The following is a 26,042-nucleotide window of genomic DNA, read 5'->3' on the forward strand; positions in this document are numbered from 1 at the left end:
CTGTTTAAATATTTAATTCTAACCACACTACTTAGTCACAGTATCATGAAAAACACTGATTACTGTCATAAAGATGGCCCTTTTTCTCTAACACCTAACCTTATTACATGTAGCCAACAAGACGGGCAGACAATTTAAACAATGGGAGGCTATGAAGTGCTATGTCTGTTTTGCATCAAATCCTTTGGCTCAATATAGAAGGTGTTTCGGATTCTGGCACCTGAGTATTTTCTGGGTAAGTAAAACCATATAAGCCTTCAGACAGCTCAGGAGCAGCAAGCAGAAACCCTCCTGGCTCCAATCAGTATCCAGTAAGTGGAACAACCTTGAGGAGCTGTTTGCTGCCAGCATCATATGAAAGCATCCTGGCCAGCTTTCATTTGCTGCCCAGTACTGCAAAATCAACACCACTATGCAGCAGGCCTAAGCACTAGCCCCCTGCTCCCAACTTAATGGCCTTGAAAGGCAGCTCACAACCCGGAGACTGACACAGCCCACAGTTTTTAAGAATATTCGTCTGTCTGCCTGTCCGTGGGAATTCCTTGAAAGTGTCCCTTAGAAATGAGCCATCATTCTGCCTGCAGACAAGGGGCATAGATTTTTCTGAAACTTGCACTCCTGTGTTGGCTGGGGAGCTAATGTATGTGGGTTCTCACTCCTGATTCATTATCACCAAGCTGCTCTCTTTCAATTGCAGCTGGTATGTTTGCTGTCTTGGTGACCAGTTGGCAAGGAGGCCATTTTCACAGGAACTTGCTGATCTCAAGGGACCGGGGATTATCGGCAGTTCTGACTATTCTGCTCTAACTTTTCCTGTTGTAAATGGATAAAATACCCTAAACAGTATAAATTACTATTTTTAGATTTTCTGCAGACCTACTATATCCTTGCTGTTGTTTTCCTTTGAAGCAAATATTGTTTTACACACACACACACACAAAAATTGTCATACAATTTCCTTTTAACCCATCTATACCTCCTAACGACTATCAGAAACATCTTATCAGAAAGTGGCAGTGTGCTTTCGTTTTATGTGTAAACTATTAAAATAGATGTTACACAAAAAATGTTATTTGTGCATTAGCAAAAATATGCCCAGTCTTCTCAGGAGAAGGCATATTATTGTTACTGAATTTGCTTTTCAGTTTCACATAGTATTAGCGAAAATACTGCTATGGCAAAGAGGCACTTCTCTGCACTGCTATCATTTCTTTGCAGCTGAGACAGAAAGGACACTACTCACTCTGTACATCTTGGAAAGCTTTCAGATATTCTACAGTGAGGAGTGGCTGAGGCAGTTCACGGATGAAGAGTTTTAAAAGACTTGCTGCATCATGTTGCTTTACATTTTCCCAGTTGAAAGTCCCTTCATAAAATTTTGCTTCCAGTTCTTGGCAAAGACTCTGAAAGGCAGTAGATACAGAGAGTACCAATAATGCTTGGCTGCTGGAAGTCATGCATTATACACACAGCAGTACTTTCCATACTTTGAAAGGGGGAAAAAAAGGGATATCTGAAATATCACTGAAGTCCAGCTGCCACTGATCTTTTGCTACAAAAAGATAAACTGGGGATCAGAAGCACTGCAAGTAAACATATAGTAATAGGCAGCAGACAGCCAAATCATATAGGAAGAAACCTCACAGGCCTGCCTCAGGTCTAGATGGAATATACTGTAAGAACCAGATATCATACTCATTCACATAAGGGTTATGACTTCCCCGCCCCCAAATATTAAGACATGGCTGATATACTTTGCAATTCTGAAACTACTACCAAAGGGTGTTGCTGCAATGCATGCGTGGCCATTTTCATAAACAAATATGGCAATTATGCATGTTGACACACAGTTTCCTATCAAAAATACACTAAAGTGAGTCTCGTTCTCAAAACACAGGGAAAAGACTTGTGTGACTGGACAGCTGGATGTCTTGTCATCTACAGGGAACTCCATGCCACTGAGCGCATACAGCTTTGCCTAGCACTGGATGTCAAACATGCTCTCTACGGAAGGGCACTGTACTGCAAAACATGAGGTTATGCAGCAGAATAAACAGCACTGAAAGTCTCAGTGATACCTCGTAACTCTGGGGTTGGGAAAGGGTGGGATACTGCTGGCAGCAAACATTACCATATACCTGCCCTGCTCCCATGGTAGTGCTATTATTGAGCTTCCAGAGATGTATAAATGGGAACACACTGCAAAGTGAGTCCTTCTTAGTCTCACGTTAAGCATCGGTCCCAGCCTTGCACCAGCTTCATTTATTTCCCAGTCTGGCAGAGTGGGAAGTGCCCTCAGCATAGGGCCAGTGGCCCTGAGGCACCTCTCACAAGTCCCTCCCTTCTTGCCTCAGTTCTTCCAGACAGAAAAGGAGGACAGAGACACTGGCTTGTTTTGTAAAGGATGTGAGATGAAGTGAGGGGAAGTGCTATGGAAATATATCGCCTTAATTATTTATCTGGACAAGAAGGGCACATTAGATGGAGGATACTAGATACATTTTTAAGATACTGTTCTCATTAAATTTAACTTTGTGCAAACAGAAAATGGATCTATGTCCAAAGAAAATGTGGGCACTTAGGTTGGATATAAAAATGGGATGTTCTCAATTGTCTTCCAGGGACATCTTCTGTCTCCACTGGTTAGGTAAGGGGTTCAAAGGTGCAAAGATCCTAACTCATTTGTCTAAAGTCAAGTGGGTATGATTTCCTGATCATCAACAAAGGCAAGCTTTAGAAATAAAGGTGAAAATTCTGCCTCCGAGTCTCATCAGCTCCTACATCCACATTCAGACCAATCACTGTGGCAAATGCAGTATTAAACATCCAGATAAAATGAATTGTTTTATCTGAGAGGCAAGCGCAGAAACATCAACTATGCATCCTAATGCATCAATGTTTAGATTTTAAAGTAAATGTATTTAACTATGGGGTATATGCAATGCATTTGTTTAATAATAACTCTGAAATCTATAGAATAAGATAGCAAAATATTTTTTCTTGAGATTATCTGTGCCTTTCTATAAAACTACATAATGAGGAATTTTCTTTTCTATAGGAGAAAAAAGTTTAAGAAAATGAAGAGAAAAACATCAGTCCTTTAGTATGCTAAATTCTTTGTTTTTCTACAAAAATTTCTATTTGAATAAGTAAAGGAACTTAACATCTTTGCTAAGAAAAAGTCAAATAGTGAATGATCCCCTGCTTGGGAAATCCTATTAAACTGATAAATCCAAAGAAGAAACAAATAAACAAAATCATTCCGAAATCACTCCAGAATGCAGAACTGATGAAAAGTGGAAAATACAGAATGGAGGAAAATTGTAAAAAAAATAGTATCTTAGTTACTGGTAAATAAAGTCAATTTCCATAATATTCCCTTCTTTCAGTTGTTTCTAATGAACTAGCCGCTGGACCGAGTTCTACATGGCAGAGGCTGGCAGACATCTTCGGACAGCTGAATCCACTTAAATGGTCCTTTCTGTTTAGAATTTAAGGCCAGTTCAGACCGTCTTTTTAACACATTGACGCTTGGTGTGAATCATACTGTGTATTTAGTTTCCTGCATTAAGGCAAATACTGGGGAAGATTCTGCATGTAATTGGCACTCACTCTGCAAAGTGTCAGTGAGTACGGACGTGCCTAACAAGATTGCACTTTGTGAGCTGAGTAGTTATATTGCTGTTCATAAAAATAAATGTGAGAAGTTCTTCAGTGCATGCTGGCTGCCTTGCCCTGCAACACAGGTTAAGGTTAGCTATTAAAATAGGCTCACAATGCCAGAGAAAAGCTTCCTCCTGCACTAGAAAGACTAAGTATGAACTGTTCAGATGATTAAGCTGGTTCAGAGAAAAAGCAAAAGGCTGGATATTAATGAGATTTTGGCACAACTGAGTTTGAAACTTAGCCTTGACTCTCCTTCAAACTCAAACTCCAGTCTTCTCCCCAAAAGTACCCTGGATGAAACCATCAGCTTCCTGGCTAATATACTCAGTTTTCTTTGTAAAGAGATTTTGCTTCCTGTTTTTAAAAATTTTCATAATGACCTGTTATTAAAATACATTTCCACAACAAAATGAAATCAGCAAGCACAGGCAAGTTTTTAGAGATGTTGAGAATCTGTGCAATGTTTTACCTTTATTCTTGTTGCAACTCCTGGTATTCTAAGAAGTCCTTCTGTTTCCAGAGTTGCCTCTTCTATCTGGGAAATCAGCTGTCAAACACAAAGCAAAATGCATGAACAAAGATGCCAATTAAAAATTATTGGTAGATAGTTCTGATATACCAGAGCCTTTATGTATCTATGTGTGTTTGTGTATATGCATGCATTTGTGTATGTACATATGTAACATGTAGACACACAAACACAGTTTACAAATGGATTACAGTTCTAGGAAAAACCTTTTACTATGGCTCTTATCTGTTTTATGAACACTATTAAAGAAGAGTTTGTCTATTTTATTAAAAAAGAAAACTGTATTTTTTTAGACCTCCTCTGGGGACTGAAGTGGGTTTTTTTCCAAAATTACTCTGTCTTCAAAAATAAATCCCAATTACTACCCTTATTAAAATGTTTCTGAATCAAAACAATTAAGGTAACATTAGAAATACAACTTTCTCACAAATATGCTGCTTTATAACTTTACCAGAGAAGACCTAAGTACTCTTAGACTTTAAGGAAGCTTCAATTTTGAAAATCCTGGCATTCTCCTAACAAACTCAACAGTTTGCAATCCTACGTGTGGCTTAGACAAATTAATAAAAATTCTGCAACAGTACTTAAGACACATATGATAAACTCTGTTTCTCTAGAATACATGCCTAGAAGTATTCACTGAAGGATGGATCTAAGAGTATTCAAAAGAAATTTGTAAATGTCAAAAGCTGATGACATCATTTTAGCATAAATGGTTCTCACAATGTTTAACTAGGGCAGTGCCTTTGTTACATACCTTCCTGTGCCAGCTCTTGACTAAGAAAAATTATGCAACACAGTTGTGTTTTCTCCAGTTACAGAAATTAAAGGGGGCTTACCTAATGCTGTATTTATGTAATTGATAAATGCCATAAAACAGATCAGACAGAAAAAGCCACAAAGTAAGAAAACAGCACTAAAGGTGTCACTCTGATATAATTTCCTTGGTTAAAAAAAAAAAAGAAAAAAGAAAAAGAAAAAGAGCTAACTGGCTGCATCCAAGTACCAGGCTTACACCAGAGCAGTGGCTGCCACTCTCATCTGTTGCACACAAAGACACTGCAGGCTTGTTGTGTGATTTGCCACCATCACCACGTCTAGGGGGAGGCAATGTCTCGTGGCACTTCTGGCGGCCACAACTCTTTCACACACACTCACTCACAAGTGCCCCCTTGGCAGGCAGCAAAAGGTGGCCGCTGGCCACCACCAGCTTCCTGCCTACGGGAAATCCCCTCCTCATCTCTCTCAGGGCTGCTTTGCATGGCTTCATTAGCAGGCCGAGACCTGAATTCCTATGAGCAGAAACTTCTGGTGGGGATACATGGATCAGTATTACCCTCAGATTTTCCACTTGGAAAACCCCTAGGCTAAATGATGCCATTATTATTAACCATAATTCCTCAATAAAATAAAAGCTAGGTGTATTTTTATTAAAAGTTGTTGTTTTTTTTTTTTTAATTAAGCAGCCTTCCTATTAGCTTGGTTTGTTTCATTTAAGTGATAACCAAAGTACATTTAAAAAGCAGTATGCACGAGAATGTTCTTTCTTGCACTTTATATAAAGCCCCTATTCTTGGAAAGCATGTACTGTAGAGAACAGGCAGAAGAAATGGAAAACTTTTTATTTTCATATTTTCATTTCAAGAAAAACTATATTCCAAATGATGCCTGCACCTTGCAAAAGAAATCACATCTGTAAGCTACGAATATTTATGTAGAATTTTCTTCCTGAAGAACTATGTTTACTATGTTGCTCGGATAGCACAGTGATCAATCACTTTTTGTCATTTGATATCTTTCTTCCCAGACAGGATCTTTCCCAGAAATGTATTTTTTATGATCCTGAGGAAGTAATTTTTGGCATGAATGACATAGCAATAGTTTTGAGAGAGTGATGCAAAACTACTTTTGTTTTCCGTTTCTTGAAAGATAACTTAACAAGCAGGTCCCCAAACCTACTGAAATGGTGACGACAGAGCACTGAGTTTCTGTCAGTGTTAGGACAGGTCCACACCTGTGGTCTCTCCCTTCTCACGCAATGAGACCTGCTATCTAGGTTCTCCATCATCTTTCCTATTATCTTCCCCATTACCATGACACGAAACAGGCCAAAGCGTCCCTTCACATACTAAAGCAACAAATCTTCTGGAAAAGGGCTGCTGCCACCACCAGCCTGATGCCCACTCCCTAGCCACCTGCCTTGTGGTCAAAATCACTTCTGAAAGGAGAAAACCACTTCCTAGAAAGGTAAGTTCAGCCTGTGGGTCAGGGACTGAGAATTTCAAGTATTTGCTCTGAAAAAAATAAGAGGCAGCCCTACTGATGATGGAAGTTACATCCCCTTTATGAAATGGGATTTGGCTGCAGTGGGTTCTTACACCGATTGTCAGTTTTCACAGGTTTGGTAGTAAACTTGTCTAAATCAGTTGTAACAAAAATGAACTTCATACCTTTAACTCCAAATATGTCTGATACAAAGCAAAGTATTGGAATTAACAAGTAAAGTTGCAAATAAAAGTTACAATAACTTTGATTGATTAGAGTAATATACTAAAAACTGTGTGATAGGGAGCAAATAAATCCAGGACAAAATGTTATTTGTCATTTGCAGGTACGTAACAAGTTGACTTGTTCATGCCTATTTACCTTTTGAAAAATCAATGGGATCTTGGTTCCTGGCACCTTCTTCTGATCCTGTTCCAGTAAAACTGACAGTGGAACACCAAACAAGCCAGAGTCTGAAGAATAAAGCAAAAGAAATTGAGATATTATCCACATCTGTTCCAGTACATGTGATAATGGTATAAACCCACATTTTTGAAGCGATAAGCCTACTGAATACATTCAGAGCTATTGACCTTTTGTTCAAAGTGTTTGAATGTCTTCGTCAATCAATGTATTACACAAAGCATTCTGACTAGAAGGATTCATTCATCTCTTCCTTCAACCATGAATCAGGAGTTGTCTGTTTTGACTTCAAATTACCATCCACATATTCTGCAGTACAGTGAAGCAAACTGCATAAATGAAGCATCTGCATGGTTCTGGTTTGCAGAATGGGTGTGGTGATGACCCTGCAATGCAGATCTGCATCACTCAATGCAAGTTATTCTAGTTAAGATGCAAATAGCATGAGTAAAATACCCAGAAATTTGGCTACTAAAATGAGACAGAGGTAATTATCACCCAGAGTTACTCTGAATACTTCTCTCTATGAGGGTTTTGAAAGAAGAGCTTTTCAACCCCTATGCTTTTGCATTATACAACACTGGCAGGATAACAAGATCACCATCTTGCCAAAGGTGGTTTTTTGCCTTTTTTTTTTAATAAAAGCAAAAGTACAGTTAAGTCTTGGTTAGAAAATGGCCTTTACAATAGTGCTAAGGCAATGCAAATTTTAAAAAATGGAATCTAGTCTCAGTTAATCTAGCCCTGATGCAAAACTAGCTTCAGTCTTCAAGTAAATGGGACTCCTACATGTTTATGGCCCAGCTGAATAAAGTGAATGACCATTAAGAGAGAGCTATACTAGTAACTACCAACCCAAAGTCTGCTGACACAGAACTTCTCTGTCAGAAGTACTGATAATTGCTGTATGTGCCATTTTTCTGAAACAGCCTATAACACTATATGTAGCTAAAAACTCCTGCTTGGTATGATGCCAGGCCAATATTGAGCACAGAACAGCTGTAATTACTAAAAAGATGTCAGCCCTTGAGAAAATGTGATATATCTCAAAGAAACATCAGTTTCAGTGCCAAATCAGGGAGTTCTTGTATCTCTGTCAGCATAAAAAGTCTAACTCTAAGATATGTAGAGACTCATATATGCACTCAATATCCACACCGCATAGTTTTATCACCTTGAAGATCTTGTCAATAATAAAAATTTCTACTGAGATGAAGTTGGAGAAACAAACTGTAGGAGGTAAATGGAAAGGCAGGGCTGGGCACAGCACAGCATTCCACTGAAGAATTATGTTTTCATCATCTTTATGTATTGAAGCACAAAAGGGAACAGCCAATAGATCCACCATTGTGTGAATCAATTGGCCAAACAACACTTCGGGAGTGAAGAGGTGAGGGTCAGGTAGAGCAGCAAGGCACCGAAGGCATTACATTGCTAAAGTAGATCTGTTTGGCAGAAAGGGTTACATGTCATTGTCTATTTCCCACACATTTCCATGAGTCTAGCTCATCTTTTTCAACTTGGAGAAAAACAGGGGTTTTAATCAATTCAATGTTTTTCATAACTGCCTATTCAGATAATAATGCTATAAGTGAAATTCAACTAACAATAAATTTGGTAAGAAGAATCAATCAAAACTAAGACCCAAAATACAAAAGAAGAAAGTGTTTTGTCTCTTTTTATTAGTGAAAGTACAAGCACTTCTGCAAGAAGAAAATGCATTTAAGGGATCAAGGTGTCACAGATGGTTCTGTGTATGCCTTTTGCATTTAAAAAGTTATTTTCTACTACTGTAAACTGAAGAGCATATTCTGAAGAATCTATTGTACCTTGCTATACATCTCTCAACCCTCTCTCTTGCTTTCAATTATTAAAAGTGAGCTATTGCACTGTCACATTCACTGAACCTTGACAACAGGGTTTTGGCCAAAGCAGGCTTGTGATTAACTGGTAACACATTTAAGCTCGTGTAAAGCATTTAGCAGAAGCCAGAAATACAGAAAACAAACAAAGCACTGAAAACCTCTAGCATCTTGAAATGGGTTTCCATGTGTCCTATGTTCCCAAGAAAAGCACTGTGATTACACTTATGCTCCAATGCCTTGCAGAGCATAATGATGCATTGCAGCTGTCTCGACATCCTCTGCAACAGCCCTAATCTTCCACTTCATATGATGTCATTCAGCATAAAAACTGCATTATGTCCTGAGTAAATACTGGATGGGCAAGGCCTATGTGACACAGGAAAGCTTGTACCAGACAGAAGAGGAAAGCAGGTGAGAAAGGTTCCCACAGCATCTCCAGGCAAGGGCAATGAAAGCAAAAACGTCAGGTAGAAGTAGCACAGTACCTACTTTCGGGAAAGCAGGAAAAGAATACTCACAAAGAGCACATACACGTGCCCTCTCAGGGAATGTATCAGCACATACAAACTTCTGTGAAGCAATTCTATCTGCACAGCACGCTACTAAGATAGTTCACCTTCTTCGCTCCTTGGCTGATGCGCCCCGTGACTGACTCGAGTTTTAACTTTAGACAGAGAGCACGGTCCCGTAGCTGGAGTGACTATGTGCATAAACTTGCTTAAAGTGTGCTTCGAGTTTTAAGGCATATAATTAAATGCTGCTCAGGACCTACATAACTATTTATATATTAATATAAATTTTCTGCTAGAAAATCATAAAGAACCAGATGCATTTGTTTTATTGGATTAAACCAGACCCATTTGGTTCAGAATATGAAACACTGACTCACCTTTGGTTTTGATTTTTACAGCTTTTTGCTGCTTGAATTCTGTCCCAAGTATGTCATAGAGAGCAGTTAATTCAATCAGTGCTAAAGAATAGACTTTCTTCATGTCCTGAGGGGCCAAGTCACCAATCTTTGTGGTACCTGTTTTGTCCTTCGGTAGTCTGAAATTCTGAAAGCAGAGATATGCAGCACAGAGAATAAGTCCAAGTCATAACAAATTATTTAGCTCGAAGGCTATGCTTCCTTCAGGGCACAACCTTTCATCATGAAGCCTGCTATTACTGACTAAATCACAGGAAAATCCCCCAAATAGGTTGAATAGCAGATGATCTTAAAATCATAGGAGGATTTAGGTTCCTAGTGACTTTTAGAGGTCATCTAGTTCCCCTGCTCAAAGCAAGGCTAAATTCAAAGTCTGATTGGGTTACTCGTTGCATTGTCCAACTGAATTTTGAAAACTCCCCAAAACCTCTGTGGGTGGGTGTGCACTCATTCCAGTCCTTAATGCTCTCACAGGGACATTTTTTTCTTTGCAAAACAGAATTTCCCCTGTAGTCACTTGTGTCCATTGCCTCTTGTCCTTTTGCTGTGCGCTTTCAAGAAGAGTCTGGCTTTGTCTTGCTTGTAACCACCTACCCCCACAACCTGCTGCATCCTTTTGCAATTTATAGTGGTGGAAATAGCTGTCCATGAACAATCCTATGCATGTACAATTGGGATAGAAATCCCTCTGCACTTAGGCACACAAAGTAACACATTTGGCTGCCATATAAATAATAATAAAGGGGTTCCCCTCTTAGGGAAGGGGGATCCTTAACTATGGTTCATTTCTACTGCCTTAAAAGCTCAGAAGCTGCAGTCGGAGACCAATATAAGGAATTGAGCGAGAGGGTGAGGGAGAGGCACTTCCCAGCTCATAGAGCTTTTAAAATCCATCTCTCACCAGCAGGCTTCTAAGTAAGACTATTGGCCAATACTGACATTAGCAGTGTGCATGACTCAAAGCAGGCAGGTTGACAAGACTTTCTTCCATTTGGAAAGATATATTATACTCCAGAATTATTTTCTCATGGTGTGCAGATGCAGTGATAGCACAGCTGAATTGGTGGCTATGGTACATGACTACAATGACACATACCAAAACATAAACATAATTTACAAATTGCAGATATATAGTCAGTTTCCTACCTGGACTTGCACAAACACGTGTGTTTAAAAATAGCTGCAGATGACCAATGTATAACAAACACAAATTGTAGATTTAAATAGGTAACTCCTTTTTCCTAGCATTTTGCCACTCCTTTCATCATTGAAGGAGAAATCACATAGCCATGCCTTTGAGCAATCCTTCATAAGCCTAGCTAAAAGTATAGCCAAAGTATGTAGTATGCATCTATATATATATGCATATATACAGAAGTAAGTTAGAATATAGCTATCATTTCCTTGTTATAGGCTGCATTAGAGAAACATGACTCAAACACTTTAGAATCCATTTCTAAATATCCATTAGTGTCTGGTTTATAATGTTTGAACTGGGATACATGGGGTAATTACTATTTGAAAAACTGCACATGTCCTTATCTAAATTAAGTGTTTGAAGAACTGTGAAACATTGTTACTTCAGACACTATGTTTACTCAGACATGTTTGCATACACTGTTAGAAAAAAAGAGACATTTTTCACACCAGTCATTTGTTTACAGGTCATACATAACTGCATGTTCATGAACTGTTACATAGAGAGAGATACTCAAAGAGATGCCTGAGGACAGACAACAGATCCTTGGAGGATCTTCTTTTTTATTTATTTGGATTAATTCAGAATGACCCTTTTTTAATTAAAAGTTGGAAAGTAAAACTGAGCACAAACTAATCCTCAATTTCCTGCCACTTGACTTTAGACTTCTATAGACCATTCTGTTCTTCATTCTCATCCCTCACCTATCTGCATTGGATAACTGTACAAGGTCTCTACAGGCATTCACCAACCCTTTTTAAACGACCACAGAGATTTTCGTTACAGAGGTAAAGCATCTCACCTCAGGCAACAGGAAAAAGGGCTGTAAACAACAAATGAAGTAAGGATGACTACCACTAAGCCACTGTTCCAGTTTAATATTACCAGTCTGTTATTGCTTATGTATAAAGTACATTTTGCCAGAAAGACAACAACATAATGTCCTGGTTTTGGCTAGGATAATTTTCCTCCTAGCAGCTGTAGTGCTGTGGTTTGGATTTAGGATGAGAATAATGTTGATAACACACTGATGTTTTTAGTTGTTGCCAAGCAGTCAAGGACCTTTCAGCTTCTCATATTGGCCTGCCAAAGCGAAGGCGGGGGGTGCCCAAGAAGTTGGGAGGGGACACAGCCAGGGCAGCGGACCCAAGGGATATTGCATACCATATGACATCATGCTCCGTCACACCCATATATAACCGGGGGTTGGCCGGGAGGCAAGGCAGCTCAGGAACTAGCTGAGCATCAGTTTTGGTGAGAAACTGCGCCGTTCATCACTTGTTTTGTATATTCTTTTTCATATATTATTTAAATAATAATAATAATCATCATCATCTTTCTATTAAACTGTCTTTATCTCAACCCACAAGTCTTACTTTTTTTCTTTTTTTTTCCTTTTTCCAATTCTCTCCTCCATCCCACTGGTGGGGGGGGAGTGAGCAAATGGCTGTGTGGTTTTTTTGGCTGCTGGCCAGGTTACATCACGACACATAAATAGACATAAAAGTAATTACTTCCATGTTATTGAGAATACTATTCCCAAAAATGAGTTATCTTGAGAAGGTCTATCTCCACAAAGCTGGATACAACAACATTCTTCGAAGTCTAATTCACCCACTATCAGATAAATGTCATCTAAACAGTACCACTAGCGAAAACAAGAATGGGAGCAATAAATAGGAAACACCTACCGGGAGAAGAGTGTCACCACCTCCACCCTTGCACATTTTGCCTACTGAGCTGTCTTTGATATTTGTTGCCTGTTCTGCAAAAGATATCTCCAAATTGATGTCAGTGTCTGAAAAAGGCATGTCCTCAAGTGGGCTCTTCTGCTCATCCGTTCCAAGACTGAACTTCGAACCTGAAAACAGAGTAGAAAAACTAATAATCAACAGCAGCCCAACTGATCATCACTCAGTGCATGAGAGTAAGTTTCAAACCAAGTAGAAGTTAATGCTGTGCAAGGGATGGACTTTCTGGTTGCATATTCACTGATTTCTGCATTTTTTTTTATGTCATTTGAAAATTTAGCTTCTTACAAGAGTCCATCTTTTGTAGTTTTTCCTGATAATTCTGCCCATGCATGGGGTTTCCTCCTGTTTATCTATTACGAAAAGATAAAACAATCCACCTCAAACAAACAGCAGATTCCTAGGATCTTCCAGAGCCAAATAGCTTTGGCATCACAAATTTCTTGCCATCAAACACTTTCCAGCCTCAAAGACTGTAACATTCATCAACCAAACCAGCAATTCTTTCTGCTTTAAAATTTAAAAAGCAATAGAGAATGTTTCCTCTATGATCCAAAGCATTAACATCTGGGAATAACAGGGAGTACACAGATCATGTCGTCCCAACATTCCTGTCTTCACCTCAGTCTGAAGAGTCTAGATTCCTCAAAACTGTTTGGACGTGTTTCCATGATACAGGGAAAGACTAAGTATACAACAGTGGCCTTACTTCTCTTTCTTTGTTCCTTAAAGGAATCAAACACTAGACAAATTAAGAACATTTTTTAAAAAAAACCAAACAAACTAAAAAAAAAAAAAACAGACGGAAAAAAGGAACCCGCAGTTCTGCTTTTAGAAAAAGAAGAAGTCTAACTTCATAGGAAATCAACCATTGATTTTCAGTCTGAAGTTAAAATATATCATGAAAGAAGCAAGAGGAAAAATATATTGTAATTAACGTTATTTAATACAAAGCACAAAAAAAATTTAGCCAGAGAAAGATTCTGATCTCTCCACCATCTCTCTCGTGACGTTGTATTTCTTAAAGGACACATCCAGGACTAGGTTCCTTGTATAAGACATTACAAATGCCTTGCAAGTATTTCTGATAAAATTCAGACTTTATTAAAACCAGTGCAAATATAAACAAATCAATCCTGCTTATTTCAACGGGACCATGATTCTGCCACTGGCTCCTAGGCAGAGGAGACTGCAGCCTGTTCAGAGCTAACATACCACAAGTGCAGGAAAAGCGGGATGGAAATGGACATGAGTTGAGGAGGAGAACCATGAGCCGTGCATATGCTTTAGTATAAGAATATTGTGTAACACAACAGATTAATTTCTTTACACTGCTGTGGGAAATTTTTGTATGGCCTGGAATAACTATGCTAAGCCAAGCGAGAAAAAAATTCCCAGAAAATAGTTACGGCTACAGCAACATTTGACCTTGAAGTAGGGGAAAAGCTGCAGATACACTGATTAAGAGAGAAGGCGTCAGGGAAGTGCTGCTCTATACTGATACTTTTAGTGGTCTGCAAAAGAGCTGAGCGGCAAGCACACAACCCAAACAACATAGGAAGCATCAAGTTTAAAAAGGAATTTACAAATACTTGAAAATTTTTCTGAATTTTATCTGCATCAAATTGAAAGACTATACACAAAACAAGACTAGTCTCTGACATTCCTTAGAGTGAGTCCTGAAAATGACCTCAGTCTGCAAAGGCCAAACTCAGGAGACCTGAATGACAGGCAAGTGGCTGCAGCCACCACAGCCACTCTCTGGTAGGGCACAGTGCTTTACGTAACCACTCCCACTTCAGCGTAATTGGTCTAGAGCTGAGACACTTTCAGAGAGAGAAAGTGGATTTGAGTTAACACTGACTCTACTTACAACCAAGCAATGCTGTGAGAAGTAGAATAAAACATTTCCAAATTTTGCCTGTTGTGTTTGTTACTCACCACTTGCTCTTTCCAGAGTGGCTTCTGCTCACTCTCCATAGACCCCAAAACACGTCTGGGGCATACGCTAAAGATTAAGCTGATCCTGAAACTAGAGCTGCTCCTTTTGGCAAAGAGACATACGAGACCTCAGTAACCAAACATATCCAAGGTCAAATTCATTCCTGGCTTCGATCTTTGGCCTCCCTGTGTGTATAACTGTATACATCATGTAAACTGTTTAATGCATCCGAACTAAATGAAAACAGTTCCCCATGCCTCAAGACTTTTGTCATGCTAATGTGGCCTATACATGACCTACATACTTCCTACCAGCCTGGGAGGGATCTGATGTTAACAAACAATAAAGCAGTAGCTCCTATTTCAGCCCTCTGGTCATACGAAGGTGCCGTGTAAAGCAGATGTCTTGGTAATGCTGTGCACATTTTAAAGGTCTGGAAATGCTGCTGTTGCTGGGAGTTTCTTGGGAGTTTCTTCTTGATCGTATAGCCTTGCTCCTATTGTGCATTCATTAACTAGGAAGCAGCTGTAAGAGGAAGCAGGTTTGGTGTTCTGCCAACCTGCCAACTGTATGCAGTATTTCATGAGAGAAACGCAAGTGTGATACAGAAAAACATAAATATTGTCTACAAGATGTGGAAACCATATTTTACATTAGTCCCATACCCTTTCCTTGGTATACAGTGCTATTTAAAAATCACATAAAAAGATGGGAATTCTTCAGTAGCAGGGTAGAGGTTATGTTTTGGGTTTCTTTTTAATAGGACATGGAATTATTGGAAGTGTCAGCCTTGTTATTTCCTAGTTTTGCTAGAGAATCTAGAGTGTACCCCAATGGAGCTATGCTGATAGATCTTAATTTATAATTGGAAAGGTAGAAGGGCTGATTTTTCTTTTTTTTTACTGACAAAGCATTTCTCTAAAAAGCTAATTCATAAATTATTTTAAATAGAAAATAAAAAAAACTTTGTAATATTTTCACTAACACTATCACTCTGGCCATAGATTCCTTATTTATCATATAAAATGAAAAGCAGAAACAAACTCTTTAATTAAAAAGCACAACCACATTTCAGTCTTTTTCCCTATCAAGAAGCCAACATGACGGCTTTTCCCCCTCATATTACACATAGCACATGCAATTCTTTCATCCATTTGCCAGATCCTTATGCTTTGAGGTTGCCCTTATACAGAGGTTTTATCTAAGATTCTTCCCTTGTAGCTAATCCTATGTGTTCAGAAGGACAACTGCAGTCCCACAGTAAAATGACTTTTGCTGCTCTCCTATTTAAGCTAATGAGAACTTAGCTTTTCATCTATTTTATTCTTTCATTTTTATTTCTTGAGATGTCTCAACCAACATGGTTATTTACTCCTTTTCACAGGCATTCAAAGAGAATTACTTTTCTTTTGTAGCTGTTGAACATATTGCCAGCTTTGCAGGTCTTTAGTGAGTGTTATGGATTGATAAAATGATAATGTCTTTTGACAGCTTAATACATGATTCTGAATTTTCTTTTCATTTCCTGTAGACACATTCTGTACCTACATGAAACAAAGAGGCACTTAAAGCCAGCAAGTGAGGGTCCTTCCAAAAAACCTCAAATATGCATCCACCAACAAAAAATCATAGGAACTCATTAAACTATTCTGTTTGAGCAGGATCAGGCAGAAAAGGATAAAAATGTAATGGTTTCATATTATTCCCTGAGTTTGCTTGTATTTTTTAGGCAAGAAACAAGGTGTGTCAGGCTGGCAAGAAAGGAGTGAGCACAGGTTCACACAGCCCATGTATGCTCTAAGGGCAAACCATTATCGTCTTCAGGCTGGCAGAAGCACTTGGGAATGCAGCATTCAAATACCAAATTAGGAACAGAGCGATCACCTCTGGAGAAGGGCCAATGAGAGTCATTCACTCTAACAGTTTTAAGACATCTCAATTTAAGCTTTGGACTTTTTGATAACATCTGAGATTATATTCATATTTTTCAGGTAAAACTGGTACTACTTCTCTGTCAAAGGGGGTTTCCATTTTAAAATAATGTCTTCAGATTTCATAAATATTTAGTATCTCTGAAATATCAGGCATTGTTTACTTTTTGCCTTAAATTCATTCACTGTTTATATAACACTAATTTGTTCATCATTCTGGAGGAGAGATCACAGCACAGCACTGAAACAGGTGCGGTGCTTTTAACACCACCAAACTTGCATGGTTTGACTGCAAATTGAACTGATTTTTTCTTCCTGCTCCAGTCTTGGGAGCAGAGCCCACTTTAGCATGTTGACAAGAGCAGAAGTGTATCAGGATGTAAGCAGGCTGCATTTGCCATCCACATCGCAATCTGTGCTGAGGAGAGCTAGCATATGGGATTTGCTTTTCAGAACTTCCCATTTCTGAAGGGTTCATCAGGGCCACTGAAAAAAAAGAACCAGATGTGATAAAAATTCTGTAATAATTGCTTGGTAATTTTCCAGCTCTGAATCCTACAGTGCAGTTTATTGACACAAGCACCAGGCATCTCTTCCTTCCCTTGTGCTGAACCAGCAGTCTGGCAGTCCTCCCAATTTTTTACTGTTCTTACTGGAGTGAGGTTTGTTGAGAGTGAGGGAGAAAGGGAAGGATTAACAGCACTTCTGGAAACACATAGATTTGGTGATATTCAGGGCTGGTTTATATTCATCTCTCCCACTTCAACTTCCATGCACATCCTGTATTGTCTGTTGCTGTTTTCTAAGTCTAATCCGTTTTTCCAGAATATTACTGGTCAGTATTCTAGAACTGGAGCACAAGTTGATTTGGTGGCTTAATTACAGATAAGTAACTTGCAGTAGGGAACTTGATCTGCCTGCCTGCCTAAGTGGCTGTAGGGTTCAGCAACACCTATGTGCTATCTGGTCCCCCGAGAGAAGAAAAAAACCCCAATACAGAAACAATGCAGAACAGCAATGTAGTATCTTAAAGTTTAAATGGCTCCCAGTTAGTGTCCTGATCTCTACAGTGATGGGTATGGTTGTATAACAGACATGACAGACCCCCTACTTCAAAGAAACCTAAGATGATGCAGGGCAGCCACTCTTTTATGATTGGACCTGAAGAACAGCAAAAAGCTTTGACAAAGTCTTTCATCAAAATTCATACTCTCAAAACAGAAACTATGGAATCAGCTAAGGACTTCTGTGATGCTCTGTCCTACCTGGCAGTGAGAGGGAGGGGTCTTCCATGGGTACTGCACCCCTCTTGCATAATCATGTGCTGTTGAACACCACCCAGTCCTACACACAGAATTCTATTTCCTTTCCATTTTCCTTAAAAAGGTAACCAACCTTTTTCTTCCATCCCTGCTTTTCTTTCACTTTGAGCTGCAGATATACAGCCAGTTCTCACTTTCTTTGGATGTTTATAGTCCATTTCTTTTTGTTCTCTTGTATGCACTGATGAGTTTATGTGTAGTGCTTCATTTCCTGTACTGTACAGCAGAGATAAACCAGAAGGGATAAATTAAGGATCAGGAAAGACCTAAGCATAAGCTATGAAAGGAGTCTTCTCCCAGATGACTTGATTATAAGATGATAACTGGTAACAAACAAGGCTTCTCAGATGGCACAAAGGACACTATCTACAGCCACACTTAAAAAATTTACAACACTACAACAACACAGGCCAGAACAGGTCTCTCATAAGAATTTCATAGTCTTTTGCTGAAAAGTTACTGGAAATATGGACCTATGTAGCAGCTTGTGTAGTCGAAAGCCTACAAACCAAAAGGAAAAAAAAATAAAAAAAGGAAGAGGCATTACCTTTTGTTCCATCTTGTGTTTCATTTTTGTTTTCATTTGTTCTCACAGTTGAGGGTTCACTTCCATCACAGACCTAAGAAAGAAAGAATAAATAAGCATGGCTATAAAAACCAAATGCATGGTTGTAGAAACTCCTTTGAGTCTGTGCAGAATTAAAACACATACTCCTGCAATTCAAGAGTGTACAGAAGCACACCTGTGTGTTTCAGTAGAAAACCCTTTGCCAAAGTCTAAGGGGATCTGAAATCTAGTTAATTAAAAAAGAAGTAATTAAGTACATTCTCCCTCTTCCTAAAAGGATAAGTGGGTATAAGACTTAATTCTCCAGTGTTGCAAAGAATAAGAAAATTTATTCTTTGACCTGATGCCATAGTTTGCACTGGAAAGGGTATGGAAAGAGAATCTGGAGGAGACATTTTGACTGCCTCAGTCCAAATTCCTTCCACTTACAAAATCTTACATGGTTGCCTCCCCTACAGAACAATTCCATCCCTTTTGTGGGGCAGCCTGACATTAATATCTGTGCTTACAGCTTAGATTCCCAACAGCAAAACTAAGACACTTCAAAGAGACAACAAAACAGGAAAGGATTTGAACCATCTTCTCCTTTCTACAATGCTGCGCTACCCAGTCTCAAATTTGCCACATTCCATGAACTGCATGACACCTACTATAGAAAAAAATATTTCAGAACATGTAGAAAATCTATACACACATATATATATACATGCACATATATACCCATATACATTTTTACCCACGTATTATTTTTATTATCTTTTTGGCAACTCAGATCAACAATGAATGTTTAAGACTCTGGATTTTTAATTGTATTTTACTCAAGCACTGTATAACTCCATACTTACTGAGAAAAAAAATTCAAGTTTTAAAGATTTCTCCTACCAACACAAACCAGTATTTTTTTATTTTTTTTTTTTTTCAAATCAGGGATCTTGAGAGGTGGAAGAAGATAGCATGACTGCCCAGAAAATAATTACTGTTTCACAGAGCAGTAGAAGCAGACTCAGAAGCTGTCAAGGTACCAAAAGTCTAGCTTCTCATTGGGAATAGGGCAGGAAATTTAACAGAAACATCAACACAATTGTTGCGTTGATACAAAACATCAACACTATTGTTTTACCTTTCCTCCTGCTTTCCTCCAGGTGAAGGGAGGTTACAGGATTTTTGGAGGCTATTATTAAACTGGAATGACTTCATGCAGCTGCAGATGGCTTCAGTCCTCTTTTGTTACATAAAAAGCTTTATAATGATGGGAGAGTAACAAAGCACTGTCACACGTTATCTAGAGAGGTTGTAGAAGCTACTTCACTACAGGCTTTCTGTGACAGATTAGATGAATAACCACAACCAACGATTTCTGAGTAATTACCTTGCTTTGGAGAAAGGAATGCAGTATAGTTTTGAGGGCCTACACTTCTATTATTTTATTTTAGTCAAGGAGACAGGTTTAGAAGGATTCTTTTTTTTTTCCAGTTTTCTCTACATTTAATAATATTCTAACCTTCTGTTTTATACATCTTAAATGGCTACAATAATTTGTCTGCTTGCATTACTTCTCATTGATGTCATCAATATCAAAACATGTAGTTCAAGAAACACAGAAGCCTACTGAACACTGTGACATACGATTTTCAAGCATTACAATGTGTAGCTTAAATACAGGAACATGAGTATTTCTTCTGCTTTTCTGAAATAACATACTTGAAAGGGAAATTATACTGCTTTAAGCTATATGATATTTTACCTAAATTGCTCTGCTATTAGATTTTGTAATTTTCAGGTGTAGTCAATTCCAAATCAGATCCCGGAAGGCTTTTATGGAGTTAATATCCCTTCTGCAACCACATGCAAAGCAGAACAGTGAAAGGGAAGTTGTGCCTCCAGAACATACATTTAGGCTTACAAACTCCCCCCACTACATTTCACCTCTACTGAATTTGAAAGAAGTTGCCAAAGGAGAGGAAGCTCTTGGGGAAGGAGGCACTTAAATCCCCTCATTTCATCACTGCTACCATTGCGCTGAATGGTGGCAGCAGCAGCGAGAACAAGGGACAGGGCTGAGGTCAGGTAAGCTAGCTCTGCACTTTCATCAGATCACAGTCTTCTTATGGCTGATGATCTCGTTGCTTTTGGGGAAGCAGAGAGGACACATACGCTTCTCCACAGAAGATGAATTCTAATAAGAGTCTCTATTTCTCGCCTTCCCCTTTCCTGTGTATGGATTGTTCCTCTCGTTCAATACTCCATGAGAGGAGACAGGGACCCTTCAGGACCTGTCAGAGCAACTGACACACAGTTTAACACACACACAGAGGCCCTGGGAGTTAGTACAGGGTCTAAGCCACCAGCTGACAGACAGAAAGACCTAGCCAAAATAGAGGAGGTCATGTTGATGTCCCTTTTATTTCCTAAGAGGTACTGCCCCTTATCTGGCAGACCCCTGAGGACGGCTGCACCAGCTGCAGGGCACTACTACCCAAAGACAAAAGTGGGCTTTTAGTAGCTCTTTCGGTGATTGTTGTCATGAGTTTTGCATCTGTGTTAAAATTAATTCAGATTAATATCTTGAACTTGGAGTGGTTGTTTTATTCATCACCTTTAAGTACTATAAGGCCAATATACATACTTCTTTCTACATACCAATATTGCTTAATGTAATGTCAAGTCTGGACCAACGCTATTCACATAAATTCAGTAAAAAATTCCCTTGGAAATCCATGAAAAGTTAGACACAAATCTTCTGGAAACAGCCCTTTTGTGTCTGTGTGTCCCTCTCCTCCCACCCCTACATGTCCTTTTCTTCTCTCTGCCAGAATCAAACAAAACGATGGACAGGAACTTACTTTTCCCTTTGAGTCATTTTGTAGCCTGAAGATATCTCTGACATCAGGAATCTGGTGCTGTTTGTTTCTTTTCCTCATGGTTTGTGTGACAGTCTCTACTCGCTTTTCTACGGCTGCCTTCTGGGTTCGGGTCAGTGTGGACAGAAACACCACACTTTCCAGGGAGTCACCAGAGCTCTCACCAAACAGATTTGACAGACCTGCCTCCTTCAGCCATTCTTCTTCCAGTTCCCCCTCTGAGCAAGGCAAAGAGAAAAAGGCATAAGCGTTGGCTTTTGAGTACTGTTAAGTGCACTGGATGTTAATAACGTGATGTAATTAATGCGGTTCACAGGGAAAGTACTAATGGGATCAACAATTAAGAACAATTACTTACACTATCATGACTTGGAAAAAAGCTATTGTTTCTAAAGAGCTTCAAAAGGGTTAACATATGATATTAAAGCTTTTAAAATAGTTAATCCAATACAGATTGCTATAGGGCAATCTTTATAAAAATCTATAGCACTTCTATTAAATCATATACCATTTTATAAATGTACCTAGATATAAATGTGTATGGGGAAGTCTAAAGCCTCTGATCATTGCTGCTTCATTGATTTTTAGTTCAATCCTCAATCTTTTTAGCTCCTGTACTGACACGGTTCTGCCCACTTTTCTTGATACATTAATCCTACAGCTCTCCACTAGCTCAATTTAATGAAGGACAAACCAGGCTACAGGAGTCACCTTACTGCTATCTTTTAATCAGTTCTTATGACATGGTCTCCAGCCTGCTGACAGCCAACAAAACAATTGTTGCTTTAGTCTTATAGCTGATAAGGTATCCTTTATTGACAGATCACTGCACATGAAAGAGGAGAAACCTATTAAATACTGTCACCGATGGCAAAACTTCTGCTTCTGAAATCAGTATCTCTCTAATGATATTTTCTTCAAAACACTAAGTTCTGTCTGTAGCAGCCGAGCTTGTGCTGAATGCCAACAATCCTCTCAAATGTTCAAGTAACATTTCCATTTATCAGATATCTAAAAGTACTTCAAAGCTGGCAAGTCGACTTTGCTATTGGCTGCAGTTTCCCACAGCGCCCAGTGCACATCCAAGTGGGCACCTGAATATTAACAACGTTCAGAAAACAGACACAAAATTTTAAACATAAATTTTGCCATGGCTGGGTGGCCAAATCCAGCACAAAGAGCTACACCCATTCTCCAGAGCAGATGTGAGCCAGGTATATCTCATCTCTCCTCTGTCTTGCCTTTGCACAGCCACATCTCAAGCAAGCTCGCTGCCCGGGCAGGCCCATCAGCCAGGTGCAGCGTCCCACTCATTCAGGAGTAACCGTACCCAAGAGAGGTGCTATACATTAGGCAAAGTGTGGAGCAGAGCAACATCTGCTAGAGCTGATCAACTCAACTGAGTCGACTCACTTGGTCTTCATGCCAGAGTCAGCAGCTCGAGCTAGAGCGGTAACTAGGGGAAAAAAGGCTATATAAAAATGGAAATGGCGTGTTTTAGAGTGCAGAGCCTGAAGGCGTAGCAGCATCAGTGAGCTTAGGTAAGAGAAGAGGCTCACGCACTGCAGAAGGATGGGCTCTGCTGCTCCAGAGAAAGCCTCACAGCTCCATCAGATGCTCTGCTCCCCAGGCACGCAGGCTTGGAGCCTTGCTGCTTTCTCCAGAGGCCACACTGCTACCCTCTTCAGAGCACTTGTAAATAGCAGTGATATTTCAAAACACCTGGGCAGACAGAAGTGCAAATCCCTTTGAAAGCTAATGGAGCACATTCTTCTCACTCATGTAGAGGCCATACTAAAATGCAAAGCTCACCATTTTAATTTACTGAGACTGTGGGCCTCTTCTGAGAATCTGAGAGGGGCAGATGCTGTACTGTTAAAACATAATTTTTGAAAGAAGAGTAGAATTAAGGATGTTACTTCTTTTTTGTCTGATAGGACAAGAAAAATAAAGAAATTGCCCGACTTCTTCTAAGACCATGCCCTCAGGAGTGGCCATAATTGATGCTTCTGAGAAACAAAAATAATACAACTGAACAGTCACAACAGTTACAAGCATAGAAAGTTACTCACTAAACCTAAACCGGTTAACCATTGTTTTTACCCACAATAGCTACAATAACAAACAACATACGCAAAGAGTGAAAGGGTAAGTCAGTTTAACAGTAAACTGCAAATAAAACTTTGATTGTTGTGATTTGCAAGTAGAGGCACCTTTCTGATGTTCTGCAAATACCATTTAAAGGAAAACCAGCCTTTTACTTATCTCCGATATGATTCTCTTTCAGGGCACTGCCTGTTTCGGGTGATGCATAGCAGACGCAACAGAATTTTCAACAGTGGATGTTCAGAAGAGCGACCTCCTTTTTGATTTAAGTGTGTTTGGTGGGTGCCATCTCTTGAAATAAGACTTAGAGAAAAATCCCTAAATCAGCAAACTGATGATCATTCACAAGAACGGATTTCATTACCATCTGGCTCCTTCACTACAAGTGCTACTCGTTCCTCATGATTATTTCCTCTGGTTTCATGGATGTTTTCAAGTTCTTTCCAGTAGTCATCCATAGACAGTTCATCCAAGGAGTCCTGGGATCCTGAGCGGTCAAACGATGCTCCATCGGGAGTCTTCTTGGAATGGTCATGGTTCATTGTATACTGGCCAGACCGACGGCTATAAACATAAACCAAAAAGCAATTATTGGTTAGCATTTTAAGATATAAGATATATTAGTATCTGTGAAAGCAGTTAGTGATGAATTGTGTCAAAGTATCAAAGCAAATTACTGTCAACAAGCAAACCAAGATATTAAAAATTACTTTTAATATCTGAAATACATTTTTAATTTAGCATTTCTGCTATACGTATCTCCCAATCTGGAATGGCACAGGAGTCTGTATTAAAGAGGAAATAATGAATTCAAGTTCTAGTAATCCTATTTACACAATCCTCTAATGCAACTCACAACAGTTAGTTCCACAAACTTCATGGTATGTATCTTCCTAGCATCACCATGCATAAAGAATTTTTCAAAAGTGCCTTTCTGCCTGTGTAAATTCTTACAGCTTGACACTACCCCTACTGCTTTTAATTTTTATAAATGTTTAGTCAGGTATCTATGACCTTAATTATAGCTGGAAGAGGACAAAGTAGAATTACTGAAGTTACAGTTTGTGAAGTAAACTGGTGAGTCCAAACGTTTAAGAAAGGCCACTATTTGTTTCTATCTTGCTTCCTCTTTGACTGAAAGCCACTATTTTTATGGCTTAATGTTACTAGGTTTTGGTTCACCCTGCCAAATGTATGTTGCTATGGTTTTCAAAAGGGATCTTTCGTCTTAAGTACAGCTGTGACTAGAAAAAAGAAGGCAACAAACTGAAACCTCTAGGTCTCATCTTGACCTCATTAAGTCATGGGCAAAAATTACCACTGACCTCGCAAAGAATTCCTCTTTAAAAGTGCAAAGGTTATAACGATGTCACTGAAGTTACAGGTCATCCTTACAGTCAAATATACCAAATCAAAAGCCACAAACTGATTCAGAGTATCAATGGATTACATAAGTAGCAACCTGACCTAACTTCAGAGTTGGCCCTACTTTGAGCAGGCGGCAGATCGGACAAGATGATCTCCAGTAGTCCTTTCTAAACTAAGTTACTCTACTATTACGACAGTGTATCAAAATTCTTCCTTGTGTTAAAACATAAGAAGTTCTTAACATTTCAGAAACAGCTTCAGATGTCTTTTATGTCTGAATTTGTCTTCATATTCTAAAAAAGAAGGCATGGTTTGGGGGTAAGTAATAAGTATCATTTATTCCGGGAGAAAAACATATCAGAGATCAAGCATTGTGGATTTATCACAATGTAAATGCAGTAAATTAAGTCCTACTTTCCCATTTGGCTGATTTTTTGCAAGTTTATCTAGAATTAAACAAAAGCACCTCGTCCTTACCCCCCCATATCTTGGGACAACTGACGCTTGTTAGCTGCCCCTAAGTAAAAAAGCCATACCTTTCTCTCTGAAGATAAGCCTCTTGTGTGTCCAAGTCACAAATCCTTTCACACCATATGTGCTTGATTCTCTGATAAGAAATACTAACTATATGGACTTTGCCTTTAAAGGTAAAGAGCCTTATGGAAGGACTATGAGTTTCCCCCAACCCTGCCTCTCTGCTCCAGGTACAAGTTAATAAATGACAATGAATTACCAAGCTAATATGCACCTCAACACCATTCCTTAACCTGACCTTATTTGAAAGCCCAGGGGAAAAATATATAAAGGAGTATTTAGCTTCTGCATCAATGGCAATAACAACATCTTGCTAATAGTGCATGTTACCCAATAAATACAATTTCTCCATGTAGCTACCTCAGTTCTTAAACTTCTCCTGACAGCATGTCCCATGTGTGACCTGGGCTGCTTGTGAATCCAGCACTAATCACTGCAGAAAGACGTTCATGGGAGTCACATCAGAAGCGTCCCCAGCAACAGATGTAGGTGCCGAGTGTGGCCAAAGCAGGTGGGGCTCCTCAGCCCTTGCCCAGGCTTCCCTCCTCCCGCAGCTGAAGGTGCTCAGAGCAGACAGGGTCCCTCTCAGAAACAGACTCTGTACACTTGAACACGGGGTCCCTCTCAGAAACAGACTCCGTACACTTAACAAATGAGCGGCAGCCTGAGTGAGGTCAGATTTCAGCTTATCATCCCTTGGTTTAACCCTGCGGAGCCGCTCAGCAGCTCTTTGGTGGCCTTTCACCTTTGGAACAATCTGCTCTCGCTGATCCACCTCAGCTGAA

At 39.3% G+C, this 26,042-nt stretch overlaps 1 protein-coding gene across 5 annotated transcripts in view; it reads right to left on the minus strand.

Moving 5' to 3' along the window:
- Nucleotides 1–26,042, minus strand: part of ARHGAP18 (Rho GTPase activating protein 18) — a 97,450-nt gene that overhangs the window by 15,480 nt on the left and 55,928 nt on the right. For 3 of the 5 annotated variants that reach the window (XM_054819593.1, XM_054819592.1, XM_054819594.1), the window contains exons 2-9: nucleotides 23,720–23,919; nucleotides 21,232–21,467; nucleotides 18,368–18,440; nucleotides 12,566–12,735; nucleotides 9,638–9,803; nucleotides 6,842–6,933; nucleotides 4,136–4,213; nucleotides 1,244–1,403 (exon numbers count right to left, since the gene is read on the minus strand). In XM_054819593.1, the coding sequence (XP_054675568.1) occupies nucleotides 1,244–1,403; nucleotides 4,136–4,213; nucleotides 6,842–6,933; nucleotides 9,638–9,803; nucleotides 12,566–12,735; nucleotides 18,368–18,440; nucleotides 21,232–21,467; nucleotides 23,720–23,919 (1,175 nt within the window). Of the gene's footprint in view, nucleotides 1–1,243; nucleotides 1,404–4,135; nucleotides 4,214–6,841; nucleotides 6,934–9,637; nucleotides 9,804–12,565; nucleotides 12,736–18,367; nucleotides 18,441–21,231; nucleotides 21,468–23,719; nucleotides 23,920–25,259; nucleotides 25,353–25,617; nucleotides 25,691–26,042 lie in introns of those variants that run through there. The other 2 variants (XM_054819596.1, XM_054819597.1) reach the window with 2 other exon arrangements.

The sequence above is a fragment of the Grus americana genome, chromosome 3 (genome assembly GCF_028858705.1).
Source record: "Grus americana isolate bGruAme1 chromosome 3, bGruAme1.mat, whole genome shotgun sequence".
NCBI lineage: Eukaryota > Metazoa > Chordata > Aves > Gruiformes > Gruidae > Grus > Grus americana.